This window comes from Panthera pardus, unplaced genomic scaffold, assembly GCF_024362965.1.
Source record: "Panthera pardus isolate Hobbes unplaced genomic scaffold, ASM2436296v1 HiC_scaffold_8, whole genome shotgun sequence".
NCBI classification, from domain to species: domain Eukaryota; kingdom Metazoa; phylum Chordata; class Mammalia; order Carnivora; family Felidae; genus Panthera; species Panthera pardus.
In genome coordinates this window covers 14,565,754-14,591,358 of record NW_026527013.1, presented here as the reverse complement: position 1 = coordinate 14,591,358, position 25,605 = coordinate 14,565,754, and the positions used below count along the sequence as shown (strand labels likewise).

Sequence of the window (25,605 nt, the reverse complement as noted above, 5' to 3'; positions counted from 1 at the left end):
ACTGCCACTGACTTCAAGAAAAGCGAAGCTGAAAATGCTCCTGCCAGTGACCATCCCAGATTCTCTTTTTTCTCAAAGATTATAGTCACAGTCATCCTGAATCAACTAGTGCCAACAGCCAACAATCACCCAGGAAAATGCCATGATTTTTGCCTCCTTTAAGATGGAGGAAACAGAAGCAGAGTCCAGTGAGTAAATTAGAGGAGTAGTGAGGTTTCACTTCTAAACCTCCAAGAAACTCCACCCCAAGCTCCCAACATCCAGGGATATTCCCAAAGAAGCTCTGCAATAGTCTTTCATTTGATTGTTTTCTTCTCTGTGACTGGGATTAAGTTCCTTGAGAGCTGACTTCATCTATCCTACTCACTGTTAGGCTGCCAGCACCCAGCATGGTAAACCTGGTGCAACGTAGTCACACAAACATTTACTGCTGGATTATTTGCTGATATAGGAAGTTACATGAGCCAGAATATTTAACACTATTTTTCAATCCAATTTAAGTTGCGTTAAAAAAAAAAAAAAAAAATGCCCTGGGGCCCTGGGTGGCTCAGTGGGTTCATGATCTTGCAGTCCATGGGTTCCGGCCCCACATCAGCCAGCTCGGAGCCTGGAGCCTGCTTCGGATTGTGTGTCTCCCTCTCTCTCTGCCCCTCCCCCACTCATGCTCTGTCTCTCAAAAGTGAATAAATGTTAAAAAAAAAAATTTGTTAATGCCCTACCTTATGGCCACACAACAAAAGCCTTGTTTAGTTGAGTGCTCAAACTGTCCCTTATAGGCCAGTTTGAAGAGATAAATTATTATTCTAACAATGCACCACAATAAACAAAAGCAGCCAGGCTACAGAGAGGAAAAAGCCAAATTTAATACTAGAAATTAAAAATAACACCTTCCATGCATTTGGATGGAACAACTTCATACAGTAGTTATTTCCCAATTCCAGAAGAGGTCAGTCTCTTTCTTATCATTAAGATCCTACAGGGATTTAATGCCCCCAGTGCTGTCTCCAACAGGAAGGAAACCCTGACTTCCCTAGCTATTTCAGTAATATAAATCAACAGTTTATCGTCCAGAGTTAGAAGCTGGGCAGTGTTGGGACCCATATGCCTTTTAGAGCTCCCCACCAACAGATAACCATGTTACATTACGTCTAATAAATGTACCTAGATCAATATCATTTCTAACTATCCAAGGGTTTTTACTGCTGTAAGGATCTTTCAAATTAAAAAAAAAAAAAAAAAAGTTTAAAAAACTTCCTGTTAGATAAGAGACTTGGTGGTGACGCCACCATCCACCAGAGTGAAGTCTGTGACACAAAAAGACACAGAACAATTTCAAAAGGGATAGTGAGCCCTTTAGAGTTATTTACTTTATTTTTTATATCTTAAAAATAATAAAGCTTTGTTCTTTTTTCTTTAATGGAATAACTGTCTTTAAAAGAATTAAGAGGGGGCACCTGCACCTGCGTGGCTCAGTCAGTTCGGCTCAGGTCATGATCTCATGGTTTGTGAGTTTGAGCCCCAAACTGGGCTCTCTGCTATCAGCAATGAGGAGCTGGCTTTGGATCATCTGTCCCCTTCTCTCTCTGCCCCTCCCCCCTTTGCACTCTCTCTCTCAAAAATAAAACATTTTTTAAAAAAATTTTTAAAAAGAGAGAAATTTAAGATTGGGGGATTCTTCGCCTCAATAGCGAGGGAGGCAGAGGGAGGGAGAGAAGAAAGTAAAGAGGGGAAGAGGGAGGGAGAGGGAGTAATTTCAAAGGCAGGTGGGGAATCCTTCAAACCTGGGAGTAGCCCAGTGGAGGCCTAGCTCAGATTTTCACCCATTATTTCACCCATATTTGTGTGCCATCTGTCCCCACACTAGTAAGTGAAAAAGGCTAGGCCCAACTCTCTCGCCATGATTTCAGGGCTTTCAGTAATTGCTAAGAAAGAATCCTCCCCCACCCCCCAAAAAAAGTGTCCTGCCCACCCCAGCCCCTACCTCCACCCCCACCCTAAGTTACCATCTTCCACAGCTCTCTAGATCCTGGGAGCTCAAGGTGAACTCTGATCTCCTCATGGGCACTAAGCCACACACTGGCCCTCTCAATGTACTATTATTATGGGACAGCAAATGCCTTTGTACATCACTTTCCCAGTCTTTTGTCCCCAAATCTGATCCATTACCCTAAAAGAACATTCTTCTTTCAAGGTTCTATTGTGTAAGAAGAGATCACTCACCAGGTAACTGCTGTATATTGCTCACTCAAGCAGTCCCAAAATATGAATATGATCCTTTACGTTTATAGTTCACCTATTTTTTTCTTCCCACAACTCTTAAAGTTCATTATAGTCTTCTACTTTGCCAACAGTCTAATTATAGTACATCTCCCTACTTGCCCTCCACTTACAAATTACCCCATTTTACAGAAGCAGAAGACAAGGCCAAATGCCTTCTACACAGCAAATGCCTGCTACGCAGCAAGTCCATCTCATAGCTGCTATCTGAACACAGAAAAATGCTACAAGACCCAGGGTGATAGCGGGTTTTGCAAGAAACATACCACATTTCTTTCTCTACGGGCATATTTAGCCTTGGCAGAATGTCAAAAGCTTCCTGGTCTGGAACCCTGATCTCATGAGCACAACAGACAACCTTTATTGCACACCAACCATGTGCTAGGCGCCATGCTGACTGCCTCCCCTTCATTCATTCATTCACTCATTCATTCATATGTCTATACTGACTGCCTCCCCTCAGATTCATTCATTCGTATGTCTAGGAAGCACTTCCCATCTGTGGACACCTTCACACACATTCATAGAGATGTGGCCCTCAAATATTTAGTAACGTGCTGATTTTGCATTTTAACTTGTGCAAGGCCACACAACTAGGAAGGACAGACCAAAACCTGAATCAGGTCCTTCTGGCTTCAAAGCTCCCCCTTCTCTTTCCAACACCCCATCCTGTTGGTCCTATGGGTTTCATTTAAAATAAATATGTGCCAGCTCTTCTCTGCCCTGTCTCAGGAAACCCTAACCCCCAAGCTCCCCACCATCCGTACCCTTCCCCTCAGGGCAGTGCCTGCAACTGACCAGGAAGAGGCAGTAAGAGAGCAACCAGGTCTGCAGCACCTTCCTGCCTGGACTTGACTACCCCAGGAGCAGAGGGCCCAGGAAACTCTCCAAGCACTTCTCCACAGAAGAAAATAGCTCGAGTTGAAACTTGTGTCCACATGGTCCCCCGACGAATTTAGAACTCAAATTATAGCCTCGGCAGGAATCTTCACAAAGGACTCAAATTAAGCAAGACCCAGATGGAAACGAACAGGAGAAAGACAGCTTTAAGTCACACTGTAAAGTGAACTACAGTTCTAGCAGAGTCAGAGAGAAGAACTTGTTGAAACGCTAAACCAAACAGTTCAGCCTACATTTCAGAACTCTACTTCAAGAACATTCTCCCCCATGTTTTTAGCCTGAGACTTGTGCATGGACACGAAGTGGTTACAAGTTACTCAGGTTTCAAACTGAGTTCATTCCTGTCCTTTGGACCATCTCTCAATGCCAGCATTCATCTACTTGGGCTCCAGAGAGCTCTGCGTTTGGCAAAGCAGATAAAATTAGCTACTGGAGTGAATTTGGAATCCAGGGTGGGCCATTAAAAAAAGTACACATGAGATTTGTAAAAGCCATGTAAAAACTTCCTTTGGGCCAGGCTGAAGTTACCTAAAACGTAGAGAAATACTGTCCTTTGCCTCCCTTCCACCCTTCCTGGATCTAAGGTGACCCATTTCCTGCTTCTTGCCCTGCCTTTCAAACCAGAGTGGCCCACAAACCAGGGATCCTCTAGAGATCAAGGGGTGAATCAGAAGGCCCAAGGAGAGAGAAAACACAGCAGGAAGACCTGAAGGACTGTTTTTGCTTCTCCTTTTTTGTTTGGGGGCGGGAGTGGGGGGGTGTGGGGAGGAGGGGGGAGTTATACTATGCAGAGGGAGGATGGAGGGATGGAACAGGAAATGGGTCAGTCTCACAGCCTGACAGTGTGATAATGGGGGAAAACGGGAGGACAACGCTCCAACCCTGTCCCTCCAGCCTTCACATCGGCCTCACAACACTGTGGTGGCCCAAGGCTCACAATTAGAGCGAACCAAGGTGGTCACCTGGCAAGCAGCTCCTGCTCCCCCTCAAATCTAGCGGGTCTCAGAAGGACAAGAGAAAACAACGCTTTTTGACTCTGTCTCCCAAATTCCTTTCCAGCCACAAAATTCTCCAGGTCCCTGGAAGCTGAGGTAAAAGTTCAAAGAACTCCTCCTCCAATCTGGCAAGAAAGAAGACAAGAGGGGGCACACTTCTGGTCTCTCCTTCCAGAAAGGAGGAAGAGGGTGCCATAAACAGAAACAGGGGAGGCTTGGAGTTGGGGGATCCAAGGAAAATGAAGGAAGAGTTTCTCCCTTAGAGAATCAGGAGGGAAACCTCAGGAAAGGGGGAAATGTCCTCTGGCAAGTGGGAGGGGAAGGCCTCAGAATGCGGGGGCACCCATTCAGAGAAGTGAAAAACTCCACGGTGTTTCCCACCAGCAGAAGTGATCTTGGAAAAGTGGAGGCACACTTAAGGGACATGAGGATCCCCTAGGAATGGGGATATTAGGGGCAGAACCTCTGGAGGAGCCAGAGACCCTCAGAAAATCGTGGCTTCCATAGATTAATGGAGAACCCAAAAGAACACATTTTGGAAGAGGGGGGAACTCTTCCTCAGACAGCTAAGGCTCCAGTCCGATGAATGGGCATCTCGGGGTAGTGGGGACCCCTCAGGAAAGAGGAGGCACTCACCAAAAAGGAGGGGGTCGCATCAAGAATGGGAACAGTTCAGAAAAGTGGGGACCACCTCCAAGAAGGACTGTGACAGCAGCAACAGCAGCACCTCAGGCGGGGGAGGGACGCTTGGGAAAGGGATGTCACCCACTGAAGTGGGGACCGAGAGCAGGGAGAGCGTCTCAGAAAGGCAGGGCAGGGGGGGGAAGGGGACCCGGGGGGGGGGGGGGGAGGGGACCCGTAGAAAGCGGGAGGCACCTTAGAAAAGCAAGGGCAAAAGGGGAACACGTCAGAGAAGAGGGACAACAGCTCAGAGAAGCAGGGGCCTCCTCACAGAACATGGGAGGGGGGAGGGGCGGGGGGGGTGGTCCCTGGAAAGGCAGGGAGGGCTGGGTCCCCCAGAGAAGTGGGAGTTCCCCTAGAATCAAGTCGTCTCCTTAGAGAAGCAAGGGTCCCCAGGGAATCAGGGGGCCCCGCAGAGACAGAACATCGCGATCGTCGTCTCCTCAGAGAAGTTGCGGGGGGGGGGGGGGGGGGGGGGAGGGGGGTTCTCAGAGGGGCGAGGGTCCCTCAGTGAAGCTGGCGGTTCCTCAAAGACATGGGGGAAGGAAGGCTCCCCCGCAGAGGCAGGGGGTCCCTCAGAAAAGTGGAACGTCCATCCGGGAAGAAGCGCTCCCCTCAGAAAAGCGGGGGTCCCTCAGAGGACTTGGCATTTCTCCGAGGGGTGGAGTATCTCAGAGAGGTGGAGCCCCTCAGAAAACGGGGGGTCCCTCAGAGAGACGGGGGTCCCTCAGAGAAGGGGGTCTCCCCTCAGAGAGGCGGGGTTCCCCTCAGACAAGGGGGTCCGCGCACCGGAGGCGCTCCCCTCAGAGAAGCGGAAGCCCCAGAGAAGCCCGGGGCACCGGAAGCCGGGGACCCGCCACCAGCGGCGCCGGGCCCCTCACTCACCGAAGTTGCTCGGCGCCTCCGCGGGTGGCTGCTGGGCCCCGGGCGGCCTCGGGAGGCGGGGTCCGGTCCGGTCCGCTCAGGTCCCGCGGCGACGGCTCCCTCAGGTGGCGCCCGCGGCGGCGGCGGCGGCGGCGGCGGCGACAGGACGACAGACGGCCGACCGACCGACTGCGCGGGCGGCGCGGAGCGCGCTCGGGTGGCGGGGGTGCGCGTGCGCGCGCCGGGGCGCTGACCCCGGGCGGGAGGAGCCGCCGCGCCGCGCTCGGAGCCGCCGCTCGGTCTCGCCGCTCCTTCTCACACTGAAATTGCCCGCTTCGCAGCCCGGCTTCCCCGGTTGCTAGGCAGATTTCGCCTCGCACACTTCCGGGTTGAGGCGCGTCTCGTCGAGTGGCGGCGCCGCAGGCCAATGAGGTCCGGCCGAGGCTCTCGGGGTCCGCGCCCCACCGTGGGCGTGGCCAGCCTCATGACGGACAGCGCCGGACAGCCAATGAGTGCGCGAGCCGGCTGGCCCTCGGGATCGCGCCGGCGGCCTGGGCGGGCCCGAGGGGGTGGGACGGCGTGACTGACAGGCAACCTGCCAATGGGAGAGTGGAGCGGGCCTCAGGGCCAGTCACTGTTTTTCGGGGGCGGGGCTTCGGCTTCGGGGCGGGAACGCCAAGAGGGGCGGGGACTTGGGGACGCGTCAATTCTTGGCCGGCTCGCTCGGACCCCGGAGGGCGTTTCGGCTGGGCCGCCCGGCGGCCGACAACTGGCTGGGCAGGGGGTTCCCCGCAGTGCTCAGCAGGGGCGCCCCACCCACAATGCACCGGAGAGGGCCTGGGCAGGGCGGGTGTGGGGCGGTTACGCCGGGCGGTGGGCGGGGCCGCGTGAGGCGCGCTCTGAGGAGACTGGACAACCAGTGGCTCGGCCTTGTTCCCGAGGGGATTCTTTCCCCCTCTGCGCTCTTTTCTGACAAGAGTTGTGGGTTCGACTTCTTCTGAGAAGAATCCTGGAAATTCTTGTCCTTGGCCCCCGTTCTGAAGAGAATCTTCAGAATTCGTTTGCTAGCCCCCATTCTGAGGAGAATCCAGGAATCTTGCTCCTGGCCCCTGTTCTAAAGAGAATCTTGGAGGTTCTTGCTCTGGCCCTCTTCTGAGAAAAGTTTTGGCGATTTTTGCCTTGCCGACTTTTCTGCGAATTGCCAGGATGAGGATGATTTTGTAGATTCGCGACCCCCAGCTCTGTTTTCTCGGAAAATGTGTCGAGGTTTGGGCCCTTGACCCTTTGACTGAAGGGAATTTGGGGCACTCGGCCCACTGCCTTTCTTGGACAGTATTTGGGGGGCATACCCTGCCTCTTTTCTGAGCACTACTCGGGGCCACCGCCCTCTCCCTCCCTGACCCTCATCTCTGAAGATAACTTGGGAAATTCCTACCTTGTATGTCCACACACAGTCCACCCCCACCTCCCCCCCCCCCCCCCACGCACGCATCAGAGGAGAAATTTGCAACTTCAAGCACCTCTTTCTCCAGAGCAGAATTGCAGGAGATTTTTGCCCCCTCATCCCTTTCACTAAAGAAATGTCAGGCAGTTGTGCTCCCTGAGGTTTTTCTAAGCAGTGTCCTTGTTGCAGTAACCGTTCCCCTTTTCCTGAGAAATGTGACCATCAGACTCTTCTTTCCTAGAAAATTTTGGGGAATTAAATACTTCCTTTTTGGAAAAGCTACCCATTTAGCCCTCTTTTCTCTCTCTCTCTCTCTCTCTCTCTCTCTCTCTCTCTCTCTCTCTCTCCTCTGAGAATATTTTTCTGTGCTGCTCTTTTACTCTTTCCCAAGGGTCAAATTTGTGGCCTTTCCTGATTCTGTCCCCTGTTGAGCTCTTTGGGCCGTTTCCTTCTCTGCTGGGTGGGGCCCTTCCAGGAAGCATTCCTGCTTCCCACCCACCCCCCAGACAAAATTTATCAGTCACTCAAACTGCAGTGTTTGCACCTCTACTGTAGCCCGTACCATGGCCCACCAGGCATCTTCCCGCTGTTAATCTGAACTCACCCGTCGGCTGATTTCCCCCTCAAAGAACCTATCTTTAGGGAACCTGGCTGGCTCGGTTGGTAGAGCATGCCAGTCTTGATCTCACGGTATTGAGTTCAAACCCACGTTGGGTACAGAGATCACTTAAAAAATAAAATCTTTTAAAGAACCCAGCTTTGGGGCACCTGGCTGGCTCAGTCGGGAAAGCATGCAACTCTTGATCTCGGCGTCATGAGTTTGACGTCCCACTGTGGGTGTGGAGATTACTTACTTGTAAATAAACAACAACAACAAAAAAGAACCCAGCTTTGCTCTTAGTAGACAACCAAAACGACCATTGAATCAAAGGGGCGAAGAAGGCAGCAATGAGAAAGACCCACAACACTGTGAGGAGTCAACATGGCAAACTCTGATCTCCCCCACTTTGTGCACACAAATGCGCAAGGTACCGAGATACCTGAATTATATATAGGTTGGAACTGGTGAGCCAAGATGAATGCAGTAAAGGGAAACAAGCCTGTCAGGCAAGACAGAATGTTGTACTAAAGATGTACCAAGATGTAGGAATGTGATTAAGTGAGATAATGATGTAAAACTGTTTGTAAACCATGAAGCAGCAGTGGAAAGGATTATTGTGTGGACTGACGTTCCTGAAAGAAAAGTAAAGGATAAATTCTGAGAGTCACAGGAATGGGAGGCTGGCAGACCAGTCCTGTGGAGCCTGATTCCCTGACTGAGCTCAGCCTGGACCCAAGTGGCAAGGGTGACAGAGTCCTTGGCTAGGGAAGGAAGTCACTGGAAACAAGATAATGTGTTCCCAGATCCCCTTGTTTGCACCTCTGTTGTAACAGTTACCATATTCTGCAAGTGTCTGAGGCAGTCTGGGTGGACAATAAACACTCAGAACTTGGGGCACCTGGGTGGCTCAGTCGGTTGAGTGGCCAACTTCGGCTCAGGTCATGATCTCACAGTCTGTGGGTTCGAACCCCGCATCAGGCTCTGTGCTGACCGCTTGCTCAGAGCCTGGAGCCTGCTTCGGATTCTGTGTCTCTGTCTCTCTCTTCCCCTCCCCTGCTCATGCTTTGTTTCACTCTGTTTCTCAAAAATAAATAAATGTAAAAAAAAGTTTAAAAAAAAAATAAAATAAAATAAACACTCAGAACTTGGTAGCCAGCAGAGCTGCTGTTGAACCCCCAGGAGCTAGGCCAGTTACTTTCCTCAGCCATATCAGAAATGAGAGCGCCAGTCCCTAAAGGTCGCACTGAGGAGTGTGAGCTCAAAATGCCTTGTACCGTGCGTGCGTGGTGCCCAGTAGGACTCAGGAGCTTTTCCTTTCATTCCAGCCACTAAGCAAGATGCTTCCTGAGAGCGAGGCTGCAGACTTATTCCTTTAAGTAACCCCTCAGTGTTATTATAGTTACTGAATTGAACTGGGATCAAAGAGGAGCTCAGCCTAGAAGCTAACTGTGACTTGTTCACCTCCCACTGCCACTTTATGGCTGGGTCCTAAACTTGCATCGCCTTAATCTCACTTTGGGCCTATGTGCAGGAAAGGGGAGAAGAAGGGGGACCTATGAGTCCTTATGTCAAGCAGAGACATGTTGAGAACCAAAAACTTCCTGAGCCTTACTTCTCTTTTAGGGAAGCTGTGAGAAGGTTCTGGATACAGGTCTAGTAAGAGCAAGGGGCAAGTGAGGGACCATCATCAGGGTCAAGGCCACCGAAATTAACTTTGTCAAAGGGAGATTGCAAATGAAGTAAGGTTATTTCAGGGAAATCTGGTGTGATTTCCAGACCAAGCCTTAGAAATGTCAGGACCTAGGGGTGCCTGAGAGGCTCAGTCGGTTAAGCGTCCACCTTCGGCTCGGGGCATGATCTCGTAATCCGTGAGTTCAAGCCCCACATCAGGCTCTGTGCTGACAGCTCGGAGCCTGGAGCCTGCTTTGGATTCTGTGTCTCCCTTTCTCTCTCTGCCCCTCCCCCACTCATTCTCTCTGTCTCTGTCTCTCTCTCAAAAATAATAAATAAACATTAAAAAAAATTTTTTAAATGTCAGGGCCTATAATTATGTTTCACCTTTTTAAGAATGTACAGAATTTCTTTACTCTCTGGAAAAAGGCATTGCCTAGAGGCAGAGATGTTGGATTAAGGGATGTCCGTGAAGTCTGGAATCCAAAACATAAAACGAAAACCTCATTTGGCTGGAAAATTGTATCCTGGAAGAGCCCAAGGCAAATGGACATTGATCAGAGGGAGCGAAATGCCCCGCCAAAATGGATGACGTGAGCACGGCTTCTGACATAAAAAAATGGAGAGAACATGTGATCCATACCGAGGATGGCTTTCCTTTCCACAGTGGTAACAGCGATTACATCTCTCTGCCTTGGATTGCATCTCTCTGCATCAAGGCGTGTCCCTTCCTAGGTCTGGGAAATCATGTGGGCAAACTGGCTAAGTGACATTCACATCCAAATAGGGAAACAGGAAGTGAGCCAGGTGACTTCACAGGCAGCAAGGAAGGCAGGGCCTCAGTGGTAGTTAGAAAAATGAGGGCCTGGTGGGTGCCAGCCTACAGAGACCCCCTATTGGTGTCATGGTCTCAGACAAGGTAGAGTGGCCACTAACAATGAAGAATGACAGCTGGTTAATTCCAGTGGGAAGGGTACTAAGCGCAAATGTTAAAGTCCTCTGATGGCACTCGATGACAGTGGCAGTTCAGGTGCCCAGAGCAAAGTGCCCTTCCATTATTGCCTTCCAAGACTGTTGGACTGCAAAATTCACTTGGGTTTGCCAAGCACCTTGAGGTTCACATATGTGAATTGTTAATCTACTGAAACCTGCATCCTTTAGCAGATCCATTGGAATTCGCCTTGGCTCTCCCAGGGAAAAAAAGGTAAAAACTCAGTGCCTGGTTCCAGAGAGAAATAGGCACTACCAATTCAAGAGTTTGACCTGTCACCCACCTGCTTCCCCAAGAGAAAGTCAGGTAGCACCTGAATTATCCAGGCTAGAAAATCTGGAACTAAGTCCAGATGGAGCCCAGGAGCCCTTTCTGCCTGGCTTTTTTAGTCTCTAGATCAAAAACCTGGACGCTAGTAACAAATCTTACCTGATTCTTATTGACGTAATTAAATGGGATTAGTGATAACCCTTTGCTGAAGCAAAAAGTATTGTCTACACCTACACGCCTACAGCCTAGAAGACTACTAACCCAAAAGGGTAACTTCCCCAACCAGGAATCAAAGTATTTCTGAGCAGGAGCAAGTTCATTTTAGACACGTGTGGCCACTTTGCATGCAAAGGGAGAAGCCAACTGCTGTGCTAGATGGAAAAGAGTTGCTTTACTGCCGCCAGTGGAGAATTCCCCTTGAGGTTCTGCGGAATCTGAAGGCCTTTGGCATCCCAGACAAGCAGTTACATCTGAGCCTAAAACCCAGGTCAGGGGTTTCATTCTGCTGCATTTCAGAGCCTTCCCTTAACCTCTCTCTTCCTTGAGACAAAACAGTCCTGCGCCCTAGGACTGAAGTGACTCCCTGTCTGCCTCCAAGTGGCATGCATATCACACCTGTAGACCTGGCCTAAATGCTTTCATTCCCTTGCCGTTCCTTCCTCCTGTCAGGCTGGTATCTAATCCTGCCACTAAAACCCTTCTCTCAAATTACTGAGAAGTCAGTGATTCCCCTCTTCTTGGTCCGCATTTTCGCCAACCTCCAGCGTCTAGAGGACACTCCGTACTCCTTGAAATGTCTTTCATGGCTTCTGGGGAACTTGCCTCTTCTGGTCTCCTGCTCAGTCTTCGTGCCAATTTACCTGGAAATTCTGCCAGGCCGCTCATGTCTTGCTACTCCTCTGTGCCCTCTGTGTTTCTTCAGAGAATGAATCCCTTCGAGGAGTGGAACTCTTAGGAGCTCCCAGATGTGTATTTCCAGTCAGCTTGACTTCCTATCTAGGATCTCCTTCCTTTCTACATGGGATGTGACTCAACCCCAACATCTGAACGTGTTCCAGACAAAATCTGATGTCTTTCTCTTTGATCCATTCTCCATTCTGTTTTTTCCCCCCAAACAAAAGTTCTCATATATTTATTACTGAACCAACCTACTAGTGCAGAAGCACAGAGACAAAGGGGGAAAACATTATTTTCCTAATAAAACATGTCCACCTGCCCAGAAAGAGTAGTGACCTTTTCAATATGACATGGTAAGATGTTAGTGACCTTGAGACAGTATAACTATGTGTGCCGTCTCATAAGTGACTTATAGATTCAGTTTGGTTCTTCTCCAATGTCTCTTCTTAGAGTTATACCTGATTTTATCACTAATTTTCATCGAAACCCACTTGGGAATGGGATGAGTCTGCTTTTGTTTCTCAGCCAGGAATCCCTTGATCCTAAAGGTCATGTAAGAAGACATGGTGAGGCACAGAGTCAACTACACACACCATAACGGCAGAGAAAAGGGAGAGGGAGCCCTATCCTTTAAACTAGTTAGCCTTTATCACTCTTTTCTTTTGCACTAACATCACTTTCCAGTGTCCTAGGCTGAAAGCTCTTAAATCTCTGGAGAGTTCTTTTTTTATTTTAAATTTACTTATTTATTTTGAGAGAGAGAGACTGAGAGAGTGGGTGGGGGAGAGGCAGAGAGGGAGAGAGAGAATCCGAAACAGGCTCCAGGCTCCGAGCTGTCAGCACAGAGCCCGACGCGGGGTTCGAACCCATGGATTGCGAGATCGTGACCTGAGCCAAAGTCGGCCGCTCAACCGACTGAGCCACCCAGGCGCCCCCCAAAAACTTCCATTTTTAAGGAGGCTGGTATTGTATTGCTTTTGTGATTAAGAAGAAGATGTTTCTGAAACTTTCAGCACCGAAGGTTGAATCTTAGCTTGGCATTCAGAGTCCTCCTGTGGCCCTCCCTTCACTCCAGTTTCTCCCTGGGATGCGTCATTCTGGAATGATGCCTCACAGCAGTATCACCTTATCCACACCTTTTCCGTGGTTTCAGTTACTCGTGGGCAAATGATGGTCTGGACGTAGACGATCCTCCTTCTGAGGTATTGTCAGAAGGTCAACAGTAACCCAATGCTGTGTCACAGTCCCTACGTCCTTCACCTCACTTCATCTCATCGTGTATGAATTTTACCATCTCACATCATCACAAGAAGAAGGGTTAAGTACAATACAATAAAATATTTTGGGAGAATGTGGAAGAGACACCACATTCACTTAACTTTTATTACATTGTATTGTTATAATTATTCTATTATTAGTTATTGTGCCTTGCTGTGCCTAAGTTATAAATTAAACTTTATCTTAGGTATGTATATATAGCAAAATCCATAGTATATATAGGGTTCAGTACTATCTGTGGGTTCAGGCATCCATTGGGTGTCTTGGAATGTATCCCCCGCGGGGATACATTAATCGGCACAAAATGCCCCTCTCTGGACTCCATGGGACATTAGAATGCCTCAAGATATCAATAGGGATTCTACGATTAATTTCTCTGTTAAATTATTTTGTCAGCTACAGGATTTTGCTAAACCTCTACTATTGATAATGGGTGTTATTGTGGTATATTGTAAACTTCCTTGACCATGTGATCTGTTTTCTTTTATTCTCAGAACACCCATCAACATCTTGGCGAACTCACAGTCGGTAGAACGTTGTTTATGATTTGAAAGGGCTGGTTCAGCATGCTGCCCTTGGCTAAGCCAGCTTTTGCTTCCCTCACTACATCTCCCTCTCTTAGTAGTTGCATGGGGTCAAGGAATAGTGCCCCATTTGGGAGGGAATACAGCTGAGGTTCAGGGTTTTTTATTCGGCCAGGGTCACAAATAAACAAAACCAGAACCTAGGTCGGAATTCCCATCCTGAAATCTTTGCAATTGTCTGCTCTCTCCCCAAAGTCCTCCCGGCCACCTCAAACTAGAGCCGGGCGTGGTCACAGCTCTTCGGGCTGCAGCATGGAGAGGCAGGAAGCTCCAGAGTGAAGATCGAAATCCCCGACTCCAGCCAAGGCTTTCCACCTGCGGAGGCCATGAGTGTGTTGGTGACTAACGTTTTCTGTTTATAATCCTTTAGTTTTTGTGCATTAAAAAAAAAATTTTTTTTAACGTTTATTTATTTTTGAGACAATGCGAGAGACAGAGTGCAAGCAGCGGAGGGGCAGACAGAGGGGACACAGAATCTGAAGCTGGCTCCAGGCTCTGAGCTATCAGCCCAGAGCCCGACGCAGGGCTCGAACTGACGAACCGTGAGATCATGACCTGAGCCGAAGTCGGACGCTTAATGGACTGAGCCACCCAGGCCTCCCTCTTTCTTTCTTTTTTATCTCTAGTACATAATATATTCCCAGAGAATAGAACAACATTCCTCAATATACACATAATAAATACACACACGCAGTTAATCAATTAGGTCAATTACCTATAAACATTAAATTCTTGAGTCACCCCCAATTTCTTAATGCCTCTTCATTTCTCCCCTCTGTGTCCCCTCTTCGCGTAGATAATCCTATGTTGGATATCCCAGAGAAGAAGTTAAGAAAGCAGCTAGTCCAGCTCCTACATTTCCCAAGTGAGGAGTACGCAGAGAGGGTACAACTTAGCTCGACAACAAAGCAAGGACCAAGCCGCTCTCTGGGCTGAGCCTGACTGAGTCTTAAAGGCCAGAAATTCACTGTACCTTCATGGTCATTTAAACTCCAGGAGCAGAACAGGCAGCTTGGGGATCCGGGGTTTGGACTCCTGTCTTGGGCGGAATTCGGCAGTCCCCAAGGAGCTCTGAGCACTCAGGAATCATGCCCTAAAGGTCTCACATGTGCCTTAGCGAAAGAAGTTTCCCTGTCACTGCTGAGCTGCCCCCGTCCTCCATGTTAAGGCCTTTGGGCCAGTCTGTGGGGAAGCAGCCGGCCATCAGGGCTCCCTGCCTTGGCTTCCACCCAGACTGGGCCAGGCTTGTCCTTCCTGTTGCTCAGCCTCTGACACATCTGATCACCAAGGCTCTGGGCTTCTTCATGAGAATTTCCTTCTGGATTGTTGCCGAAGCATAGACAAGAGAGCCGGGAGAAAGAGATTTCCCCCCAGACATGTAAATACTATAGAAACAGATCTGTGCAGCACAGAGTCTCCTCTCTTTCCCCTGCAGACCTACACGGGGCTGGCAGTGGACAGATGGCAAGGTGAGCATTTCAAGGATGGCCTGGCATGAAAGAGGACACGTAGTGCCTCCACCTTAGTTTGTTCTTTTGGTTTTAATCTTTCAAAAGTTCACTCATTTGTTCAAGGACAAAGGCACCAGGAGGAGGCATCTCTCTCTCTCACTCCAAATTTCAGGCCTCCTGTCTCCTTGCCCACAGGCTGTGACATCAGGCTCTTTCATGCCCCTCCAGGGGGGTTCCAGTCCATATGCAGACATATGAGGCCCACTTTTGATTTTGTGCACACACAGACAGTCAGTCCATAGGCTCTGATCTCTTAAATTGAAAGCAAGTGGTCTGGCAAGTGATGCTTCTCACCACAGACTCAAGTAACCAACCTCAATTAGTGATTCAGAACTGTCCTGGGGGTGGGGGGTTGGTTCCAGCCTCTAGAATCTTCCTGAGAACGAAGCAGCCTGCTGTCCGCCAGAGAAAGCTCTAGAAGCCCCTGCACTGGGGCCTTCCAAGGAGGGGAGAATTCCTAGGATAGTTGGAGCAGGGGTATTTATTTCTACATGTCCTGGGTTGGGAAAACCTGAACCACAACTTTTGCCTAGCTTTAGAGACTAACTTACCTTCTTACTAATTTTACTAATCTTACTAATCTAGGAGTTCCCTAGAACCGCCTGGTCTTGGAAACCTTCATTCCTGCTCCAGGCGATGCTGAGAGCCAGGGGCTAGGAGCATAGGGAGAGATGGGGTTGGGGTAGGAGCTTCAGCATAAGGTCCAGGTTCCCCGTTGGAGTTGTCACCCATCGCTACTCAGAGGCCTGTGATCACCTGTCTGGATGCTGTGGTGAGCGAGTCGAGTGGGAAGGGACAGACTGACAGAGAAGCGAGCGAGGTAATTTCAACTACCGATGATGAGGATGAAAAGTAGTCAAGGGTGTGACACAGTGACTGGCCAAGGCAGGAGCCGTGGGCTTGCAAGCAGGCGGATTTGAGCGGAGACCCGGGAAACGAGCCTTCTGGGCAGAGGGGAATAGTAGGTGCCACCGTCCTGAGGTGGCACCAAGTACGGGACAGAGAGTGGCCGGCAAGCCTGTGCGCAGGGATGAGGTGGGAGAGGCTGGGAGGAGGTGAGCTTTTATTCTGATGGGAAGAAGGAACCATCCTGCAAGGCACCGTGAGCTCTGTTTCCCACCAGTAAAATTCTCGTTATTTGGATTCCGTAATCTTCCAGCTCTCTGATTTCAGGCCTACACTTCCTTTATTCAAAGATCTTATTGAGCCTCCAGGGTGGCCAGACCTAACAAATGAAAACATATGACGCCCAGTTAGACTTGAATGGCAGATCAGTGATGGACAGTCCTTTAGTATAAATCTGATAATGGCAGAAATCTGCCATGTGCCAGGCCACCGCTAGGAGTCAGTCCGGGTTCGCGTAGTCCACGCCACGTGACCCCACAGCCTGGTGCCTTTGGAGGAGCTGGTCAGATATAAAGGTGAGAATCTGGGGCGCCTGGGTGGCTCAGTCGGTTAAGCGGCCGACTTCGGCTCAGGTCACGAGCTCGCGGTCCGCGAGTTCGAGCCCCGCGTCGGGCTCTGGGCTGATGGCCCAGAGCCTGGAGCCTGCTTCCGATTCTGTGTCTCCCTCTCTCTCTGCCCCTCCCCCGTTCATGCTCTGTCTCGCTCTGTCTCAAAAATAAATAAAACGTTAAAAAAATAAATAAATAAAGGTGAGAATCTGGCGTGCCTTGGGAGAGAGAGATGAACGAGCTTCAAAAATCCACGTTGGCCCCAAGCTGTGAACCTGAACCGCTGATTCTTTTGGGTCCCCCGACTCTTGTTAAATGGCCACATAGCATTCATCGGAATGCCTCTGGTGTTCCCTGCATCACAAACGCGTATCGTGTTGTCTCCTGTGTCTCCGATGGATCTAGGTTCTGGCCTTTTTCGCGAGAGTTAAGGGACGGAACGGGAGTGTGTTCAGCACTCACCCACTGTCCTCACTGGCTGTGATCACCAGGGTAAGGTGTGGGTGTCCCGTAACCAGGCCAACCACAAGTGTGGCCCGTGACCATTTCGGGACACGGTCGGGGAGGGGTAAATAATCCCTGGAAAATAATCTCCTTAAGGTTTTGGGTCCGAGGAGAACTAGATGCCGAGAGGGAGAAACAGATCCTGTGAATGAGGGATTTGGGTGTGGCCCAGCTGGGACTTCCTTCTGTTGGCACCAGAAGGCAGAGGAATGTTCTGGAGGCAGGAAGAACTTCTTCAAGAGATGAATTCCCTTTCCCTTGGGAGGGGGCAGCTCAGGAAACAGTGTGGTAGCTGCTGGGCTGGGTGTTAGGAGCACTTGGATAAGGAACTTGGCACTGAGGCGTCTGCTCTGGTCGGTTTGTGGTGATGTCCGGAATGCCCTGACCCCCATCACCTGCTGTTGGCGTCCGCGTTATACAAGGGGGGGGGGAGGGTCAGTGACCCCATTTTGTTTTTGTCACTATCCGACCACCCCCCCGTGAACATTTGGCCCCGTCTGCGTCATCCCCACCCCCCGTTTGTTTCTGGGAGATAGGCGTGAGTGTGGTGGGGGGGAGAAGGACCTGAGGGGACCCAGGGACTTGATCTTTCTTCTGGAAATGGGGGCTCGGCCGCTTTCTCCATCCATCAGTGTCCTCCTGGATATGGCCCAGCGTCAGCTGTGCTCAGGGTGCTGTGGGTGGCAGCCCCTGCTCTTCAGAGTGCCATAGGAGGGCTGGCAGCCCCAGTGCCCGCCCAGTACCCTCTTCTGAGTAGCCGGGCAGGAGGGCCGGTCCACGCCCTCTCCAAGACAGTCCTGGTGTCTGCGTCGCAGAAGTTGAAACGCCGGCTGGCTCTGACTGGCTGGTTGAGGGAGGTCTCCCCTCTGTCCCGTCACTGTGCCTCCCACCTGTCCCCTGGTTTACCGTCCTACAGGGTGCTGCTCTCCTCTCTCAAGTGGGACGAGGCTCACTCCTACTTGAGGCCCATTGTCAGACTCCTGGTAGAATGTCCACTCCCTGAGGACAGGGACTTTGCCTGATATGGGTCCTGCTGTGGCCCCAGCACCCAGCAGCGAGTAGATACCAAATCGATGTTTGGCAAGTAAATGAGGGAATGGGGTAGCCCTAATACCTGGAGAACCCTGGGGGTCAGCATCCCCGATCCCACAGGATACAGGAGAGGAACCGAGAGCCCCTGTGGGGGAGGCTATTCCACATCCCCGCAAACGAGGACAAGGCCTGGCCTCGCCGGGGACTGGTAACCTCCAGCCCATCCTTCCCAGCTGCAGCCGGCCTCCAGTCGGCTCTACCAGGTGGGAACACTGCTCAGGCCGCCGTGCCCCCTGGTGGCAGAGGATGGAGCAGCCCGAGCTGCCCACAGCAACTGGTGACACATGCCGATGAAGACAGAGTGGGAGATACGCTTCCGGTTCAAAGTGATACTTCTGAGCAGTTTGTACTTAACCCTTTAGGGGAGCATGTGCGAGCAGAGCTCTACGGCAGCAGAACTTGTTCGGGAGCACACACTCACTCTGGACCGAGTCTGCCTGATTCCATGGATGCACGCGGAGCTTGGATTCCATGTTGCACAGACGCTACGTATACGGAATCGTGGTCAGGAAGGGCACTCAAAGCAAAACAAACACACGCTGACGAAGTGGCCCGTCTCTGGAGAGCTGTGTCTCGGAGAGCTTTTCAGCGTCTCTGAGACGGGGATGGGGCAGACGGTGCTCTCTCGCTCACAAACTCCTAATCTAGCGGAAGAACACTGTGATTTAAAAAAAAATGACGTTCGTTGTAGCAGCTGTTAATGTACTGGGGGTCTTGTATTTCTCACACAGCAACGCTACAATAGTCTTTTGAACTCTTTTCTGATCCTTGAAAAAAGCACCCAAAATATCAAAGTAGTAAGGAAGTCAAATTAACACGGAATTTTCCCGTCCAATTGCGGTGTAGGCTCACTTCGTGAGCATGACTTTGGGGTGAAATGAGCTTTTAAACTCTTCGGCAATGCTCCTCCTCCCCTTCCCCTGGCCCTCTGGGGCCCGGAAGCAGCACTTAGAGGGGATGGGGGATGAGGGAGTGGAGCTCCCTCGCCCCCCAGCCCGTCCCTTGGCCCAGGTGGAGTGTACAGCCCACCCTCCTCTGACCCCAGTAGCACTTTGGCCTCTTGTATCCAGTAGACAACTTTGAGCTGACTGGGGTTTACCAACATCGTTCAAATCAAGGAAGCCATGTCAGATGCCGGACAGACGGGAGGGACCATAGAGGCAGGGCTACCTGCCTCTCCTTGAAGAGCCTTCTTTGTGGGGAAACGTCAACCTGACACACTCAGCTAGGTCAAAGGGGGAAGCCAACATACACCGTGAACGTTTCAATTCCCAGAACCCCCAGTGTGCATTGGCCTGGGGGTGTGAAGTTCATACCCCCCTGCCGTATAGTAGGGTCCTGTTGGCATTTCTGGGGGGGTGGGGGAGCGACCCAGGCACAGGGACGGAGCATGCTGACACCCACGGACAACGTAGGCAGGTGTCCACAGTGGCACCTGCCAGTCCTGCCTGTGCTCTTCCTCTGGGGCTGTCCTGCGGACTTGCTGACATGTGCCGGGCCCGAACTGGGACATTCCTGGCTGATGCCGGGCTGCCGAGCGGAGCAGCCGCAGGGAGAGTGCCCCTGGCATGGGGACAGGTGGGAGCAAGCGCAGAATGTTCCAGGATCATTCAGGGAGGAGGCTGGACAATATCCAGGTGGGAGATGTGACTGTGACTTGGGGAGGGGCGGTGGAGATGGCCAGGAATGGGTGGAGTGACAGGCAGGATGTCTGAGGACCGGGGTGTGTGTGGAAGGACAACTAGTGACCCCCTACCCTGGCCACTCAGTGCTTGGGCCAGCTGCCCTCGCCACCCGCTGGCCTCTGTGAGGCCCACTCCCGTCCTCCCCCTCCTCCTGTGACCGCTTCCTGGCTGTGTAGGTCATCCACGTCCCAAGTGTGTCCTTCACCCCCGCAGAGCTTCTCCATACCGTGTCCGTTTGTGCTGACCAGTTTTGCTGACGGGAGCCCGCCTGGCTTTACCTGAGAGGTTCCCCCCAAATCTAGGACTCCAGCAGCCATTCTTTGTTCATCGTTATCGGGCAATTTGGGGAAAATTCTCTGGGAAGTGGTTTATTCAACCAGGGCGCTGTGCTGCAGCACCCAAATGAGCCTACTTCCCGTGAAACAGTGGCCATCTCGGGACCGGCTTGCTAGTCGCATGTGATTCACTCCCAGCTGGTGGCCACGTGTCTGCTGGCAGGTAGTTTTGTCACCTGGTGGATTTGTGGCTGTGCTCTGGTTGGGTGGGCTCAGGTCGTGATTCCTGCAGAGAGGCTGGGAGGCTCAAGGTGGAAAAAAACGACGTCCAAGCCAACGATAGGGCAGGCAGAGTCCACCCCAAGTGACAAAGCCATTTATGGCTGGGTTGTTGGGGATGGAGCAGAGGGGGGCAGGCGTCAACAATGGGGGTGGTGGGGGCCACCGTGCTGCAGTGGGGAGTTCTTCCTGGCAGGGCTGTGTGGTCACTGACACACCTAGTGGCCCGTGGTCCCGCCTTGGGACCATGGCCCAAAAGAAAGCTCAGACATGCTCCTAGGAGGGAGCAGTTGAGACCACCTTGGCGTTACTGTGGGGCATAGTGATGAGACCAACACGAGGGCCTTGACACAGTGTGGGTGGCAGCCAGGCACCATCCCTGCACGTTAAGAACAAGACACGACCCAAGAAAATCAAAAACACGTGTTCAAACAAAAATGTGTAGGGGACATCCACAACAGCAGCACTCCTCACAAGAGCCACAAGGAAGAAGCAACCCAAACACCTATCGACGGAAGAATGGATAAACAAACCGGTCCATCCATACAGTGGAATATTATTCAGCTTTAAGGAATGAAATTCTGGTTCATGCTACAATGTGGACGAACCTTGAAGATACGTTGGGTGGAAGAAGCCAGACACAAAAGGCCACGTGTATGATCCCATTTATATGAAATGTCCAGAACAGGCAAATCCAGAGACAGAAAGCAGATTAGTGGCTGCCAGGGGTTGGGGGAGGGGGAATGGGATTGAGAGTTAATGGGGACAGTATTTCCTTTTGAGGGGATAAAAAAATGTTCTTGAACTAGACAAGTGTTGGTTGTACAACACCGTGAATGTACTTAGTGCCATTGAATTGTACACACTAAATGGCTAATTTTATGTGACTTTCATGTCAAAAAAGAGAAGAAAAATTGAAAAACAAAAACCAATCCCAAACCCCGTGTTTTCCAAGAACACAGGAAATAGGACACTAGGTGAATAAGCAAGTACGTCTGTGGTAAGAGCCAGGGAGGCACAGGTAGCGCTGTGGACCAAATGTTGGATGTCTCTGGGGTCCCCTCTCCTCCAGGTGGGGCTGTTCTGGAGGAACATCATCGGTAGAAGAGAAGACTCAGGTTTCCACTAGGTCCTCCAGTCCAGGGGATGGGGCTTCGCATCCTCACACCTGTTGGTTAGCAGAACTCCCCGATGCCCACTCGTCTAGTGGCCCTGCTAGCCCGGCCAGAGGGGGAGAGCCCATCTCTGGAGTAGTGCACACAAGGGACAGATAACACGACAAAGACAAAGCAAGTGATGGCTCCTGCAAATTATTTTACTTTGAATATATAGGAAAAGAAATCCAAAAACGGGAAGCTATGTTCTATGGTTACGTCTTTTAAACAATGTTTTGTATTTACAAAAACTTTTTTCCTGATTAAAAGCACCAGCTGAAGTTACAGGCTGCTAAAACCAGAAGATATTACAAACCCATTAAAAGACATTATGCCAAACATACTTCTTAAAAACCCTTAACAGAACAGAGACAATGCAATCAACAAATGCGACCCACTGCACCAGGCAGCCCTTATCTGATTTCCTTGCCAGTGTTCCCAATAAGTGGGGTGGAGTTCTTACCCCAGGGAGAGGACCCTCGCTTCACCCACGGGTGACTGCAAAGACCCAGCAGTGGGGAGGCAGCAGCGTGTGTACCCGGAACCCAGCATCTCCTGGACCAGCCCCCAGACCCTGAGGACCACAGGAGGGAGTGGAAGGGGCACACAAGAGTCTGGCCAGCTTTCAGTAATTTACCTGCCAACAGGAATCTTTCTGCTGCTCCCTCCCTTGCACCGCTGTGCACGGAAAGGCTTGGACTTTTCACTTATCGATTTTTTCTGTATTTTTTCTGAATACTTAGCTATGAGTGTGTACGGTCTCCCTGGGTGATCACTTGCTGCCTGTCTTAAACTCTTATGATTGAGTGAAAAACTGAGAGGCACTCAATTCGGACTCACAAGAAAGTACTATGACAGCTTTACGTAACCAAAAGATGCTACAGCAAAGGGAAAGTTCAAAGCTTGCACGCGCATAAATGCATGTACACGCAGTCTGGCTTCCATAAAGCTAGAGTGGAATATTAAACATGGAGTACTGAATTCTTAGCTGTAAACATAAAAACTTATCCTTAACTTTACATGAACATAGATAACAGGGTGGTCATTAAACATACTTTAACATCAGAACAGATGTTAAGTTTTGAGGTTCTTATTTCAACTGCTCTACATAAAAAAATGCTCTAGAAGCAAAGAAAGGCTTAAATAAATATGAAGAGACAAACACGTACAGTGTGATTGAAGAAGTAATGAGGGTCTCGAGAGGTCATACAGTGCGGGGTCCAGGCCAACAGGGGCAGCTCATGGTAAGAGGGGGCTCTGTCCCTTGGGTGGAGGGGAGGGCCTAGAGGGTACCCTTGAGGGGGGAAGAAGACAGGACAACTTGTGGCCACATGTCATACCCTCTTTTGTAGGCCTCATGGGCCCGGGAGGGTCAGCCAAAAAGGGGGCCCTGAGCAGCATGGGACAGTGCTAGGCTCTCCTGAGTGATCCAGGATGCCACAGAGATGGTGGGTCCTTATAGGACAAGTCCCGGCCAGCCCATGCCTCCAACCAGCAGTTCACTTTGCACGCCTGTCACTGGCTTCCCACATGGGCAGCAAGGGCCTGATGCTGGCCTGGTAAGGGCAGTGGCCCAGCGCAGGGAGGTCTGCTGACAGCCCTGCTTGTGGCTAAGGCACACCCAGGCCTCAGGGCCTGAGCAGCTGACCTGAGTGATCCCAGTGTTCCTTCTGTCAGACACTGAGGCTTCGAGAAGCAGCCCTCACAGTGCAAGGGTAACAAGATGCAAACTAACAAGCCACCCTGACTAGCAAGACCACTCACCATTCCTCTGGGGAGGCGCTTCGAGGCACCGCTTCCAGGCACCGGAAGCTGGAGGAGGTGGCTACCTCAACTGCCCCCAATGCCACCATCACCGCTGGGGTACCTCCTCGACTATCCAAGAGGAGCACAGAACTGAGCACGGTTGTCTGAGCCTGGCAGAGCCTCCTGGGGTCCAGCTCAGGAAGAGGTTTCAATGCTGTCCCAAGACCCAAGGCAGGCAGGTCACCTCATCCTCCCTCCTGAGAGCAGGGCGAGGGACCAGGGGAACCGCTGTCTGCTCGCCAGCTGAGCTCCAGGCATCTGCGGACACCACAGAGCTGCCAGGAAGCAAGGCCCTTCTTCCTTCGGGCACCCTGAGGTGGGCTAAGAAGGGTCCCCTCCCTTCTCTTCTGCTTCCTGCCCAGCAGCATGGATGCTGGCGGGCGAAGGTAGCTGATGCACACATTAAGAGTCTCAGCCCCCAGCTCCAGCTCTGTGAATCACCACACACGCACACACACACACACATGCACACCCGTGTCTACAATAATGTGCACCTCCATGGCTGGACACTGAATCCAGTCAAGGTACAGATGTTTGGAAGCCGAGCTCCTGGGTCCTCCAGGGTTCCCGATCAGAGGCCCTGGCTGTCAGATGGGGGCGGGGAGGACACTGGACAGAAAGGCAAGCTGGGACAAGTGTCATGGTGGGATGTGCATTTTTGTCCCTGACACATGCCATTACTTCTTCCCTCCAATTTTGGGGCAGAAACTGGCGTTTTGCCTCTGGGCTCTGGAAGTTGCTGTGAGCAGAGGAAACACTCCAGCCAGGCACGGAGGCCCAGGCGATGGAAGTCATGTGGCAATGCACCAGTGGTACCACCCACCCTGGCAACTGGCACCCCAGTCCCCTGCCCAGACACGTTCCCTTAAAGGCGTGACTCAGACGTGGAAGCAGAACTGGCAATTCAAGTCCACTTTAAAAGATGGCTCTGGAAAGTTGGCTCCAATATCCCACCTGCAAGCCTCAGCACTGGGGGTCTTGTTACACGGTGGGAATGGCTGGCCAGCCCTTCCTGGGAGGGCGGAATCAGCACCGCACACTCCATAGGGACTTGGAAGCTCTGGAGACAGTCAGGAAGGAAGCCTGGGGACACACACTCCAGCACACCTCCAAGGAAAGGTCAAGTGCCATCTGGATGGAAGTAGGGGACACACTGGACCCCACAGAGTCCCCGAGAAGCTGGGTGGCTCCCTTCAGGAGCCTCACAGGAGGCTGGCCAGGCTCGTATTGGGTCCATTCTGAGCTTGGAACTGCACGGGAGGTGGGCCATCCGTCCACTGCAGAGAGGAGAGAACACACGGGCGAGGAGCAGGGGTGTAATGGGCTGCGTGTCTGCCCTGGACTGCTGCCCTCTTTGGGCTGGTCGCCCAGCCAGGGCCCTCTGTCCTCCACACGTGAGTCAGCGGAGCCCCTGGGAAGCACCCTACATCACCCACTCGGGTGACTGCTGCTGTCTTCCCGATCTGAGGGCGCTCCTGAGGCGAGGCTGAGTTAGGGATTATTGGGAGACGTGCAAGGAGATGGCAGCCAAGCGTGTACGTCCCTCCTCAGGGAACAAGCCCCCTGGGTGCTTCAGGCCGGGTAAGTAGGACCCGAGGAGCCAACCAGCACCCCCATCTTGCCTCCCCAAACCCAGTGCCTATACCGTGATGAGGTTGTGTTCAGGGAGACTGCAGGCCTCAATGTGGTCCTGGAGCAGCTGCTGCGAGAAGTTCTGATGCATCTGGGCTGCTTCATGGGCGTCTATGGCATTCCCACAGGCCTTGTTCAGGTCTAAGGGTGGGACACACACACAGGGTAGATTCATCTTGCCCTGTCACCACCCCCATGTCCTCCCTTTGGGTGTGGGTAGAGCCCTAAGGTCGAACCAGTAGGTTCCTATGTACCTGGCAGGTCACCTGCCCTGAGCCCTGTCTCGGGATCCGCAAGCCCACCTGCCAACAGTCTTCACACATGCCCTTCTGAGTTCCTGAGTCAAGTTCTTGGAGGTGGGTGAGCAGTGTGGCCCACACGGACAGACACAAGGGCTGGTTGGGCAGTGTAAGCTCTTAGGGCTCCCTGTGGATATTGGCCCTCCCGGGGAGGGCGTGGCCAACCCTTAGGCACACAGGAACTCACTAGAGCAGGGAACCCAACACCCACTTCTGAGGCAGGAGGACTGAATAGGCCCACAGAGCCCACTGCAGACAGGAGCAGCTCGTCCTCTGTCTCTTCCAGGGGGCCCTGGAAGTCTCTGGACTTTAATAGCACAATCTGTAAACAGGGGAGCAGCAGTAACAACGCTGATGGCTGCTGAGAGCCCACTGGGCACCCAGAGCACCCTGGCCAGTACTGTCTGATGGACGACTGACACAGCCATTCAGGGGGAAGGAAACCAAGAATGAGGGGTAGG

The 25,605-nt window shown here is 51.5% G+C and overlaps 3 protein-coding genes across 5 annotated transcripts in view; all 3 read right to left on the bottom strand.

The window, feature by feature from the left end:
* GATAD2A (GATA zinc finger domain containing 2A) overlaps positions 1 to 6,053 on the bottom strand; it is a 104,604-nt gene extending 98,551 nt beyond the window's left edge. The window contains exon 1 of the mRNA XM_019416474.2: positions 5,739 to 6,053. The gene's annotated coding sequence lies outside the window, so the exon portion shown is untranslated. The remainder of the gene's footprint in view (positions 1 to 5,738) is intronic.
* Positions 6,054 to 11,967: 5,914 nt separating this feature from the next.
* LOC109247993 (60S ribosomal protein L39-like) lies at positions 11,968 to 12,156 on the bottom strand. Its single transcript, XM_019417261.2, has one exon. The coding sequence runs from the start codon at positions 12,154 to 12,156 to the stop codon at positions 12,001 to 12,003; it is 156 nt and encodes a 51-aa protein (XP_019272806.1). The 3' UTR covers positions 11,968 to 12,000.
* A 9,391-nt stretch (positions 12,157 to 21,547) lies between these two features.
* MAU2 (MAU2 sister chromatid cohesion factor) overlaps positions 21,548 to 25,605 on the bottom strand; it is a 30,574-nt gene continuing 26,516 nt past the window's right edge. For all 3 annotated transcript variants that reach the window (XM_019416468.2, XM_019416469.2, XM_019416467.2), the window contains exons 18-19: positions 24,859 to 24,986; positions 21,548 to 24,490 (exon numbers count right to left, since the gene is read on the bottom strand). In XM_019416468.2, the coding sequence (XP_019272013.1) occupies positions 24,416 to 24,490; positions 24,859 to 24,986 (203 nt within the window). In that variant the 3' untranslated portion in view covers positions 21,548 to 24,415. The remainder of the gene's footprint in view (positions 24,491 to 24,858; positions 24,987 to 25,605) is intronic.